This window comes from Phyllobates terribilis, unplaced genomic scaffold, assembly GCF_046119375.1.
Source record: "Phyllobates terribilis strain yellow unplaced genomic scaffold, ASM4611937v1 Scaffold_36__1_contigs__length_13169755, whole genome shotgun sequence".
In the NCBI taxonomy this organism is placed as follows: domain Eukaryota; kingdom Metazoa; phylum Chordata; class Amphibia; order Anura; family Dendrobatidae; genus Phyllobates; species Phyllobates terribilis.
In genome coordinates, this window is record NW_027362796.1 from 7,690,984 (window position 1) to 7,703,989 (window position 13,006).

A 13,006-nucleotide genomic window follows, 5' to 3' on the forward strand; every position below is an offset into this window, starting at 1 on the left:
GCATGGCTCAAGCCCTGGTTTCATGGATTCACTCAACGTCATAAATTCAATTATATTTTCAATCCTAAAGAATTTGGATAACTACATAATCTCTCCTGAAATGGGGGCACTAATATGTTCACTACACTTCTGGTCAGGACTCATAGTAGCTCCAATGGTCCACCATAAATGAGTGCAACTCCGGTTTAGTGTTGTAGCTCTGCCCTCATACATACGTTGTTGTTGGGGATGTAAAAATTTTTTTTTCTTCTATGTATTTTTTTACAAGTTCATACTGTAAAATAGTTTGATTGTGGTGGGATCAGCCTGCCTCACTTATGAGTCTATAACTGCCTGGTAAGCTTTAAAAGAAAGGCCTCTATTGCCTCTTCGAAATGCCCAAGGTCTAAATTTAAGACATCTCAGCTATTCTGTATTATAAAAAAGTTCTCTTTAAATGTCTAGTATTTCTTCTTGAAACTCTTCTGATAGAAAATATGTCCCTTACGATAGTTTAGATTGCCAAGAGCCACCGAGCCCCATACTCCAATTACCCCAGAGAGGTTTCACCACAAGTTACTTTTTTTTTTTTTTTTTACTAATGAAGACTGTTGAATTTGATAATTTCAGTAGATGTGTTGTTGTCTATAGTCACAGCGACCAAAATACTCTGATTTAACCCCTTCCTGCAGCCAGTTTTGTGTTCCTATCTGGGCCCATTTTTCAAATCTGACGTGTGTCACTTTATGTGGTGATAACTTTAGAATTCTTCACAAAGGATAATAAGAAACAAATGGACCTTACAAATTATTTTCCAACTTCTCTTGAATTTGACAATACCCTGTATACGGTTGTACACTACTGTCTGGGCACATGGCAGGTTAAGAAGGGAAGGAGCGCCATTTATCTATTTGAATGCAGATCTCGCTGGAATAGTTTGCAGGCATAATGTAATGAGGGCACTGTTCATGGTCATCTGGCAGCTCAAAAGATGGCTACCACAAACAGGCTTGGCGCAATCTACCCAGTTTTCTAGATCCCAGGGATTGTCTTGCTCATCATTCTTTAACTTGTCTATATGGATCTGGATTTACACAGAGACCCCTAGGCTTGGCCCACCGTGTTACCTGCTCTTCTGTGGTGTGCCAAGGCAAGAAAAATAGGTAGCCGGATCAGAACCAGGAGAGTAGAGAAAATTCAAAATAAGGAGACACAAGAGTAGTCAGTAAACACGCCGGGGTCACAAATACACAAGCCGGGAGCTGAGCACAGAGGACTGAACCAGAGGAGAACAAGGCTGTATCTGGCAGCTTCCCGCAATATGCTCCGAACTTTAGTAGGGTGTGGTGCTTTCCAATTGGCTGAAGTAGAGAGATGATTACTTCAGCTGGACAGCACACACACCCATACTGCCAGACAGGATGGTACTATTAGTCCCAAGAACCCTAATCTTAATGGCTGGACAGAGCCTGCCCCGCCCAGAACTTCTGGTTCTGACGTCTCCTCCATCACCAGCACCGCCTGCAGAATGAATAAGGCCGTGCCTGATGACAGAAGCAGGAGAGGAAATGGCGTGCACACAGCTAATAGTCAAGGTGCAGGCGGAAGGGAAAGGAAAACTTCTGGTTCATATGTAGAGAAATTTTCAGGAGACATGCACACTAGAGGCGCAGGTGCGCACTGAAAATCTCCCTTTCCAAGGAATCTACCATACTCCAATTCTGGTATATCTCTACATATACAGATTGGACTTCCTATTGGCACACAGGAATCTGCCGTATACTTATCCCTGTCGGGTACTCCACTTGTCATTTGGTCTTACCATTCATATATACAGTACAGACCAAAAGTTTGGACACCTTCTCATTTAAAGATTTTTTTCTGTATTTTCATCACTATGAAAATTGTACATTCACACTGAAGGCATCAAAACTATGAATTAACACATGTGGAATTATATACTTAACAAAAAAGTGTGAAACAACTGAAAATATGTCTCATATTCTAGGTTCTTCAAAGTAGCCACCTTTTGCTTTGATGACTGCTTTGCACACTCTTGGCATTCTCTTGATGAGCTTCAAGAGGTAGTCACCGGAAATGGTCTTCCAACAATCTTGAAGGAGTTCCCAGAGATGCTTAGCACTTGTTGGCCCTTTTGCCTTCACTCTGTGGTCCAGCTCACCCCAAACCATCTCGATTGGGTTCAGGTCTGGTGACTGTGGAGGCCAGGTCATCTGGCGTAGCACCCCATCACTCTCCTTGGTCAAATAGCCCTTACACAGCCTGGAGGTGGGTTTGGGGTCATTGTCCTGTTGAAAAATAAATGATGGTCCAACTAAACGCAAACCGGATGGAATAGCATGCCGCTGCAAGATGCTGTGGTAGCCATGCTGGTTCAGTGTGCCTTCAATTTTGAATAAATCCCCAACAGTGTCACCAGCAAAGCACCCCCACAACATCACACCTCCTCCTCCATGATTCACGGTGGGAACCAGGCACGTAGAGTCCATCCGTTCACCTTTTCTGCGTCGCACAAAGACACGGTGGCTGGAACCAAAGATCTCAAATTTGGACTCATCAGACCAAAGCACATATTTCCACTGGTCTAGTGTTCATTCCTTGTGTTCTTTAGCCCAAACAAGTCTCTTCTGCTTGTTGCCTGTCCTTAGCAGTGGTTTCCTAGCAGCTATTTTACCATGAAGGCCTGCTGCACAAAGTCTCCTCTTAACAGTTGTTGTAGAGATGTGTCTGCTGCTAGAACTCTGTGTGGAATTGACCTGGTCTCTAATCTGAGCTGTTGTTAACCTGCGATTTCTGAGGCTGGTGACTCGGATAAACTTATCCTCAGAAGCAGAGGTGACTCTTGGTCTTCCTTTCCTGGGGCGGTCCTCATGTGAACCAGTTTCTTTGTAGCGCTTGATGGTTTTTGCAACTGCACTTGGGGACACTTTCAGAGTTTTTCCAATTTTCCGGAATGACTGACCTTCATTTCTTAAAGTAATGATGGCCACTCTTTTGTCTTTACTTAGCTGCTTTTTTCTTGCCATAATACAAATTCTAACAGTCTATTCAGTAGGACTATCAGACTGCTGCACAACACAACTGATGGTCCCAACCCCATTTATAAGGCAAGAAATCCCACTTATTAAACCTGACAGGTTCACCTGTGAAGTGAAAACCATTTCTGGTGACTACCTCTTGAAGCTCATCAAGAGAATGCCAAGAGTGTGCAAAGCATTCATCAAAGCAAAAGGTGGCTACTTTGAAGAACCTAGAATATAAGACATATTTTCAGTTGTTTCACACTTTTTTTGTTAAGTATATAATTCCACATGTGTTAATTCATAGTTTTGATGCCTTCAGTGTGAATGTACAATTTTCATAGTGATGAAAATACAGAAAAATCTTTGAATGAGAAGGTGTGTCCAAACTTTTGGTCTGTAATGTATATACAAAGCGACTATGTGAACAAGGCCCGGGAGCAGGTCGAAACTTTAAAAGTCGCGTATCACATATATCTAACTTGTGCGCCACTTGCACTTGTTTAGAGCAATACATTTAAAATATTTGCAATTGAACCTCTTGATTGTGCGGTGAAAATGTCTCTACTGGTGACAGAAGCAGCCTTCACAGGAGAAGATCCTAGAGGAGATGGGGCACACCATTTGCAGAAGCCTTAATATGACAAAAAGGCAGAAAACCAGAGCAGTAGAAATCCCCATAAAGTGACTCCATTTTGGAAATTATAACTCAATTAATTAATCTATAGGAGTAGTGACTATTTTGACTCCACAGGCACTTTCCGGAAATTAGGACGCAGTGGGTGTTGGAGAGTGAAAATTGCAAAACACACAGATTATAAATAAAGTGGGTTCTTCTCACTATAGTAATGACAGATCCATGGATGATAAATGTGGTTTGGACACACTGCAATGCTCAGAAGCGAGGGGGAGATTTGACTTTGGGAGAGCGGATATTGCTGGATTGATTTATGGAAACCATTCCACTAACAGATGATGGACCTGAGTGGGGGCTTGTTATTTGTATAAGTTTTTATTGGTATAATTTTCGCCTACATGACATTGCTTGTTGGCTTTTTATTCGATATTTGGGAGGCAGAATGAAGAAACAGTTGGACACCATGCTCTACTGGTTTATCCTATGAAGTTTTCTATTACACTGTGAACTGTCATTGTCTTTGTGAATAATTCTATATTTTTACTGAGCGTTTAAGTAGAAATGTTAAAAAATATAAAATTCAAGGATATATTATTCAAAAATAATAATTTGTTTTATTCTTGGCAGGTGACTGTACCAGGAGATCAGAGGGACAGCTGACATCTTCAATTTTTAAATCAGATGATTGTGAGATCCACCAAGATACAATTGAAGTGAATGCCATTACTCCAGATATACCATCTTCCCTTCACAGCAAAGATCTGTCATCTGATCCTTTGAAATGGGTCCTGTCTTCTGATTCATTACCGACCACTAAGGAAAATCAAAGTCACAAAATAAGCATTAAAGAACAAACTGCTCCTAAAGCAAAGAAGCCATTTTCACATTCAGAATATAGCAATAGTTTTCCCTTCGAAAAGCCTTTTCTTAAACATCAAAAAACTCACACAACAGAGAATAGATTTTCTTGTTCCAAGTGTGGGAAATATTTCAACCAGAAATGTAATCTTGTTAGTCACCAGAGAATTCACACAGGGGAGAAACCTTTTTCATGTTCAGAATGTGGGAAATGTTTTAACCAGAAATCATATTTGGATAAGCACCAGAGAACTCACACAGGAGAGAAGCCTTTTTTCTGTTTAGAATGTGGGAAATGTTTTCACCGGAAAGCGTATCTTAATATCCACCAGAAAACCCACACAGGAGAGAAGCCTTTTTCATGTTCAGAATGTGGGAAATGTTTTATCCAAAAAGCGCATCTTGATATCCACCAGAGAATCCACACAGGAGAGAAGCCTTTTTCATGTTCAGAGTGTGGGAAATGTTTTATCCAGAAATCAGATTTGATTAAGCACCAGAAAATTCACACAAGGGAGAAGCCTTTTTCATGTTCAGAATGTGGGAAATGTTTCAACCGGAAATCAGGTTTGACTAAGCACCAGAGAACTCACACAGGGAAAAAGCCTTTTTCATGTTCAGAATGTGGGAAATGTTTTACAGGGAAATCAAATCTTGTTAGTCACCAGAGAATTCACACCGGGGAGAAGCCATTTTCATTTTCAGAATGTGGGAAATTTTTTACAAAGAAATCAAGTCTTACCAAACATCAGAGAACTCACACAGGGAAAAAGCCTTTTTCATGTTCAGAATGTGCGAAATGTTTTACAGGGAAATCAAATCTTGTTAGTCACCAAAGAACTCATACAGGGGAGAAGCCTTTTTCATGTTCAGAATGTGGGAAATGTTTTAACCAGAAATCAGATTTGGTTAAACATCAGAGAATTCACACAGGGGAGAAGCCTTTTTCCTGTTCAGAATGTGGGAAATGTTTTCTCCGGAAAGCGTGTTTTGATATCCACCAGAGAACACACACAGGGGAGAAGCCTTTTTCATGTTCAGAATGTGGGAAATGTTTTAACAATAACTCAGATTGTGTTAAGCACCAGAGAATTCACACAGGGGAGAAGCCTTTTTCCTGTTCAGAATGCGGGAAATGTTTTTACTGGAAAGCGTGTCTTGATATCCACCTGAGAACCCACACAGGGGAGAAGCCTTTTTCCTGTTCAGAATGTGGGAAATGTTTTAACAATATCTCAGATTGTGTTAAGCACCAGAGAATTCACACAGGGGAGAAGCCTTTTTCCTGTTCAGAATGTGGAAAATGTTTTGTGAAGAAATCATCTTTTCTTAGTCACCAGAGCAGTCACACGGGGAGAAGCCTTTTTTCATGTAATTAATGGGGTAAACGTTTTACTCACAAATCAACTCTTAATAAACATCCAAGATGTCACACTGGGGAGAAGCCTTCTTCATGCTCAGAATGTTGGAAACATTTTAAATGAAAATTGCTTCATTTTATAGACAATCCTCTTGGTGATCTCATACATAAGTTTGACTTGCAACTATTTAGCATATGATTAGTTATTCAGATTCTTGTCAGGTCACTGCATTGTTACTGTTTTGCTGCTGGTGGTGTAAATTTTCACATTCCCTAATAACTCCGTGTGTTATTAGGTTGATTCCGAAACGAGAGGTCACTGGTTCAAATCAGCCATGAAGAAGATTGCCCAAGAAAAGAGAAACCGCATCATCCATCTCGATAGCAGTCTCTCGGTCAAGAAAATTACAACACTGCATCGTGTGAGTGCCATGACAGTTGGAAGAATACAAAATGAAGTTCGTCAATCCATTCAAAAGCCAAGACGTGAACGTCCAGGCAAAATATCGGAATCAACCAGTCGGCTCGTGACAAAGTCTATCAGTTTTCGCGCGACAAATACGGCAGTGGAGGTAGTTTGTATGCTTCGTAATACTGAGATCACAGACATCCATGCAAGCACCATGCGACGCACATTACACAAGTCTGGAATGGTTGCTCAAAAAAGGTGAAGAGGCCTCAATTTGAATATTAATATTAAGAAGCGTCGGCTAGAGTTTTCAAAAAAGCATTGAAAGTGTACAATTGAAGATTGAAAACGGGCCATTTGGAGCGATGAGACAAAAGGCAGTAGACTAAACTCTGATGGGTGCAAATGGGTCTGCAACAAAGGGGGCTCACTGAACAAGAAATTGAAGAAACTGTGAAGTTTGGTGGAAGATACCTGACGATATGAGTTTTTTTCACAACCAAAGGCATTGGATACTTGAACAGAATCGATGGTGGTCTCAAGGCTGGAGCTATATGTGAGTATCATACAAGACCAATTACTTTGTACACTCTAGTACTATGGGTGTAAAAAGGAAGACCGTGTTCCAAAAGGACAATGACCTGAAGCATAAGTCAAGATTGGCGAAGAAATTGTTCAATCACAATGAAGTAGATATGAATGATTGGCCCCTACAGTCCCTAGACCTCAACCCAATCCAACACTTGTGGGTAGGGTTGAAGAAAAAACTGTATACATACCAAGTGAGTCAACCAATATGCGCCAACTTTAAGAATGTGTAGAAGAGACCTGGTGTTAGATTTCAGTTGAGACATGTTTGAATCTGATTTAGAGCATGCCCAGAAGGATTCAGGCATTGTTGTAAACCAAAGGTGGATTTACAAAATACTAACAAATTAATAAAAATTAAAATATAGATTTTTAGAAGCAAACCATTAATAATGCAGAGACAAGACAAGAATCTGCATAACTAATCATATGTTTAATAGCTGAAAGTAAAATTTATATATGATCTAGCCAAGATGATTATCTATAGAATTATGGTAGTCTCACATTTGAAGCAGTAGTGGATGGTGAGATATGGAGCATGAAAGCTAAAAGTTCAAAACATTGTTATACTTTTGTTCTTCACTGTATTGAACATCAACAGGAAGCCAGGGCTGCGGCAAGCTTAGGAAGCTAACAGTCCATCGAGGTACAAGGCCAGGAGACCCAAGAGTGCCACCCTGGCCTCTCCAAGAGTTTCCATTGGGCCAGATGGCCGGTGGGTCCCAATCTGGCTTCTCCGAATGTCTCCATGGGTTCCAGGCAACCGGTGGGTCCCTCCTGGCAACCCCAAACAACATATCCATGGAGCCAGGTGACTTATTCATTCCAACCTGGTCTTCCCAAAATGTATCCATGGTCTCCCTGATGGTTAATGGAGCAGATCCATATCTTTCCAGGCAAAGCCGATACCCTTAGGCTGGAATCATGTAAAATCCAAATCTGTGTATCTTTAGGTAAATTCCATGCTTCCAAACTGATGGTCTCAGAGTCTGTGTGTTCTCTTGCTTATCCTTGATTCTCTGTCCCAAGTCTTTGTCCTACAGAAGCATATCTCCTTTTTAAGTACACATCCACAGGTCAAGGGGGAAAAGGCAGCCTCATGTCTAAATGTTTGAGCTTATCAATTTACATAGCTGGTATCACAAGGAACACTTGTAAATACACATCTAGCTGACTTTTAGTACAATATGTCATTAGCATTGTAAACATCATTGTTTCCAAAGAGGAGACAACAAATAGACTTATACAAATACTAGCTATTGAACCCGTTCTATGTCCGGGTGGTGAGCATTTTTATTGGTATATGCTCCCCCATCCTGTTACGTGCAGCCCCCAACCTATGTGCAGCCCCATCCTGTTACGTGCCGCCCCCATCCTGTTACGTGCAGCCTCCATCCTGTTATGTGCATCCCCCATCCTGTTACGTGCAGCCCCCATCCTGTTATGTGCAGCCCTCATCCTGCTATATGCAGCCCCCATCCTGCAGCCCCATCCTGTTATGTGCTGCCCTCATCCTGTCATGTGCAGCCCCATCCTGTTATGTGCTGCCCCCATCCGGACGCCGGGGGAGGAGTGGCGCCGGAGTACGTGTGTGCCCATACCACGCTGTCCGGCGCCAATGTGTCTTCACTAAAATGGCGCCGAGTTGTGCGCTATGCGCATGCGCTGATTCCAACACTGCACTCCTCCTCTGGAATCCAGCCAAAACAGATGCCGCGGCATCATTCATTTACGTAAGGTATGTAGTTATGGCGCCGGAGCTCGTGGTATGCATTCAGTGTCTGCGCATACCGCGATCTCAGGCGCCATATACTTCTCTTACCTGTAAGGGCTGGATGTGTTCTTCTGTCTGGAGCCAGACTGCGCAGGTGCGTCGCGCTTGTGCAGTCTACAGAGGCTTCGGACAGAGAGACGCATCTACCGTTATATTATAGATTGGTATGTTCTTTATGACCAGGCACAGAAATACATATTCAATTATAAGTCAACATGAACACAATAGTGTATTTCTCTTGGCGTAACTAATCTAATCGTCTGGCTTATTAAGATTTTAAGCTGTATCATCACATTGCTCCCCCAATCTTAATTAGCCAGATATGATAGGATCTTAATCATCCTTCTCCATTTATTGGAGACAGTACATCAGCATGTCTTTAAGCACAGACATGAATGTAAGAGCTCTCACCTTCATGAGAACGAAACTTTGCATTATCCAGTTTCCTCAGAGCATATTCCACGGCTTCCTTGCGAATAAACTCCACATGTAATTGAAGAAAACAGACTGGTATCCTTTGCGTCCAAACATGCCATCCTCTGCATCCTGTGGTTCCTGAATTAACTCCGTTGAGTGTCGGTGGCCTGGTATTCAATCCGTTGAAGCTGGCTCAGCTACTGTAGTTGCAGTTTCTTGTTGCTGCTGTATATTCTCTCTGGTCCTCCTCCTATGGCTGGGCTGGTGGGGTTAGACATGGTATAATCTGAAACCCGCTGTGTATGCCTCACCTATGGTCAGCTGGGTCTGTCTATATGCCTCCCTGGTTGTGGAGCCCTTTGAACGGTGTGTGCTAACACCAGTCCCCTGCAGCTCCCCCAGCTCTGCTGGGCTGAATAGTGTCCCACTGTTGCCACCAAAATGTGAAGACCCAGGGTCTTCCGTGTGCGTAACTACTCAGACAACATAGGGAGAGGGTAAAACAGTGTGGCAGTACTTTATTGAACCACAAAGCGGACAACAAAATACATAGAACAGTCCCAGCAAATACCCAAGATGGTACAACATTGCACAGTCTCACCCTTCCTTCTCTGCTCGCCTGGGATAGAACAGCTGAGACTTTGGAGACTTCCAGGGCCGACTACCTCAACCAGTGGTCCCCCGCTTATGGCGGGCCCCCACAGAGAGAAGGCAGTGGCAAGCTTAGGAAGCTAACGGTCCATTGAGGTACAAGACCAGGAGACCCGAGGGTCCCACCCTGGCCTCCGAGAATTTCAATGCGGCCAGATGACCGGTGGGTCGAAATCTGGTTTCTCCGAATGTCTCCATGGGTTCCAGGCAGCCAGTGGGTCACTCCTGGCAACCCCAAACAGTATATCCATGGGGCCAGGTGACTTCTTCATCCCAATCTGTTCTCCCCAAAATGTATCCATGGTCTCCCTGATGGTTAATGGAGCAGATCCAAATCTTTCCAGTCAAGGCCGATACTCTTAGGCCGGAATCATGTAGAATCCAAATCTGTGTATCTTTAGGTAAAATCCATGCTTCCAAGCTGATGGTCTCAGAGTCTGTGTGTCCTCTTGCTTCTCCTTGATCTCTGTCACAAGTCTCTATCCTACAGAATCATATCTCCTTTGTAAGTACACATCCACATGTCAAGGGGGAAAAGGCAGCCTCATGTCTCATTGTTTGAGCTAATCAATTAACATAGCTGGTATCACAGGGGGCTCTTGTAAATACAGATCTAGCTGAATTTTAGTACAATATGTCATTAGCATTGTAAACATCATTGTTTCCAAAGATGAGACAACAAACAGGATTATACAAATATTGGTCTGTTCTTATTGACCAAACACAGAAATACACATACAATTATAAGTCAACATGAACACAATAGTGTATTTCTCTTGGCTTAACTTATCTAATCGTCTGGCTTATTAAGATTTTAAGCTGTATCGTCACACACGCCATTGGGGAATATAGTTATATCTTTCCACCCAACAACATATAGATTAGCATAACTGGGTGCGAACCTGGTCCACATCGTGTTGGACATTAGTAGTTTGTCTGGTGTTTAATATAGTTGTGAGTTAAAATTAAATCCATACACTCCCCTATTAAATAGTTTGGTCCATAGGATGTGTTGTTAATACTCAAAAAATATTTAGAGGCTTCACATCCCTTTTTGTGTTCTATGTTTTCATATAGAGACGTTACATCCAGAGTGCCCATTATAAATTGGTCTTGCCATTGAAAATTTAGTAGTATTTGTAAAATGTGTTTTGTGACCTTCAGGTACGCAGGTAGAGAGGGAACACATGTTTGTAGCTGATGGTCCACATATGTCCGCAAGTTCGCAGTTAAGCAGCCTATTCCAGACACTACGGGTCATCCTGGTGGATTTTCTAGAGATTTATGGATTTTTGAGATGTGGTAGAACATTGCAAGGCGGGGGTGCTGTGTCTTTATGTATTGTGCCTCATTTTTTGTTAGAAATTCTTTATTGAGTCCCTTCTTTATCAATTCACCAAGTTCCTTTTTGAATGCTATAGTAGGGTCCTTTTCTACCAGTTTGTAAGTTTTTGTATCATTAAGTAGCGTATTAGATTAATTATTATATTGTTCATAGTCCATAATAACAATTCCTCCACCTTTGTACGCTGGGCGGATAATTATGTTATTATTGTCTTGTAGATTTTTTATAGCGTTTCTTTCCTTTAAGGATAAGTTGAAGCGCATATGTGAGTTAAATTTATTGTTATTTAGGCGGCGTATGTCATTAATGAAATTTCTCCATGGAGTCTGAGTACTCGTGTAGGGGGTGAAAATTGGATTTCTTCTTTAGATTAGTGTAAATGTAGATGTTTTCTGAATGATTCACTGTGCTTTGTGCTATTGGATTTTTCACAAAGTGTTTTTTAATAGATAGTTTGTGCATGACCTGTTTGATGCCGACAAAGGCTTGAAATCGATTAAACTTAGCTGTTGGTGCAAATTTGAGACCTTTACTAAGGAAGGCTTTACTGCCAAACCTACAGCACATGCAAGCAAAGGAGAGGGAGAAGAAACCACTACTAGTCCTCTCAGCGCATTGACGGGTGTAAAGCCTATGCATTACGCCAGACAGTGTGTGCAGACAGATACAATCCGCACCAGGGCATACTGACATTGACTCTTGGGGTACTTTGACTGGAGTGATTGCTGTATCTATACCATAAGAAAGCCAGAAAGAGGGTGAAGGAACTTCAACTCCTCTTAGCGCATCTGACATGTACGTCTGATAAACATTCAAATAGCTGATTGATGCAGACAAATATAAATGTGTATGGGAACACACTTTGTGATATCTGCTGGTTCATTTAAATAAAAAATGCTGATAGCTAAGATAAAAAGAGGCACAGAAATATACCGCACATCTGCTTTCTGTAACCCTTATGTGCCCTCTACCTCCAGCGCTAATTGGTTATATTGAATTTTCCTTTATACAATTAGCTGTTTCATTTCTGACAGGCACTCACACAACCTGCTTTCTACCAGCGGATATTACCTTTCAATTTTCGGGAAGATCATCAGTGTTTATTTGCATTTATTATTTCGGCTTTTAGCGTGTGTTACACTGTCTGCAGCTCCCCTAAAGCCACCAACAATCTCTGGTAAGACAGGGATAATCGCATAAGTTTTGTCCACCAATTTTTCAAACAACCAGACTGGACTAATTCATCTATTTGTGTAATTAACATGGCCAGGGATCTTCTCAAATCAAACACCACAAATCTGGTGTTGGTAAGGCTGGTTTCTTTTCTGTGATGTTTTTTGAATTCAGGTCCACTTCGGTGAGCCGATCTTCTCAAATTCCTGGAGAAATTACTTCTGGTTGAAATGAGGGACCTCTAGGAGGTGATATCATTGGAGAGATACCAGCAGGTAGGTAGCATCCCTAGGGGTCTTTTTTTTTAAATTAGGTTCATTTTTATTAAACATTTTCCTCTGTTTGACCAACTCAAAGCTTTCAACCATATTTAAAAAATTAAAGCTGTGTCAAACAACTACAGATTGAAAGACAAAGAAATCATAAAAAAATCAATAAATTTAAGAGGGTCAACATCATTTATTAGAATAATTCACACAACAACCTTTCACCCAATACAATATCTCCAGCTACAACTACATCCAATCCATCCCAACAATTCTATATACTGGACGAATACAACTCTACACCGTTGCAGAAGATTTATCCATTTACTTCCAGCTATGTAGGTATTTTGCTTGTCTTTGGTTTTTCTTTGTCTAGTGGCTTTATGTGAACATGCATTTACATTTTGCATGCACATCAATTTACGTTTCAGTTCAGACTCCCAGGTTTTTTCTTTGTAGTTTAGTGTGCTTTAGTGCATATAAGGGTGTAGCTGCCCTTTGTCTGAGC

General features: G+C 41.5%; 1 protein-coding gene across 1 annotated transcript; it reads left to right on the plus strand.

The window, feature by feature from the left end:
- The first annotated feature begins 1,507 nt into the window (after window positions 1-1,507).
- LOC141182901 (uncharacterized) lies at window positions 1,508-5,948 on the plus strand. The gene is made up of 2 exons (XM_073661014.1): window positions 1,508-1,574; window positions 4,339-5,948. The coding sequence occupies exons 1-2, from the start codon at window positions 1,508-1,510 to the stop codon at window positions 5,892-5,894; spliced, it is 1,623 nt and encodes a 540-aa protein (XP_073517115.1). The 3' UTR covers window positions 5,895-5,948.
- Window positions 5,949-13,006: the final 7,058 nt, after the last annotated feature.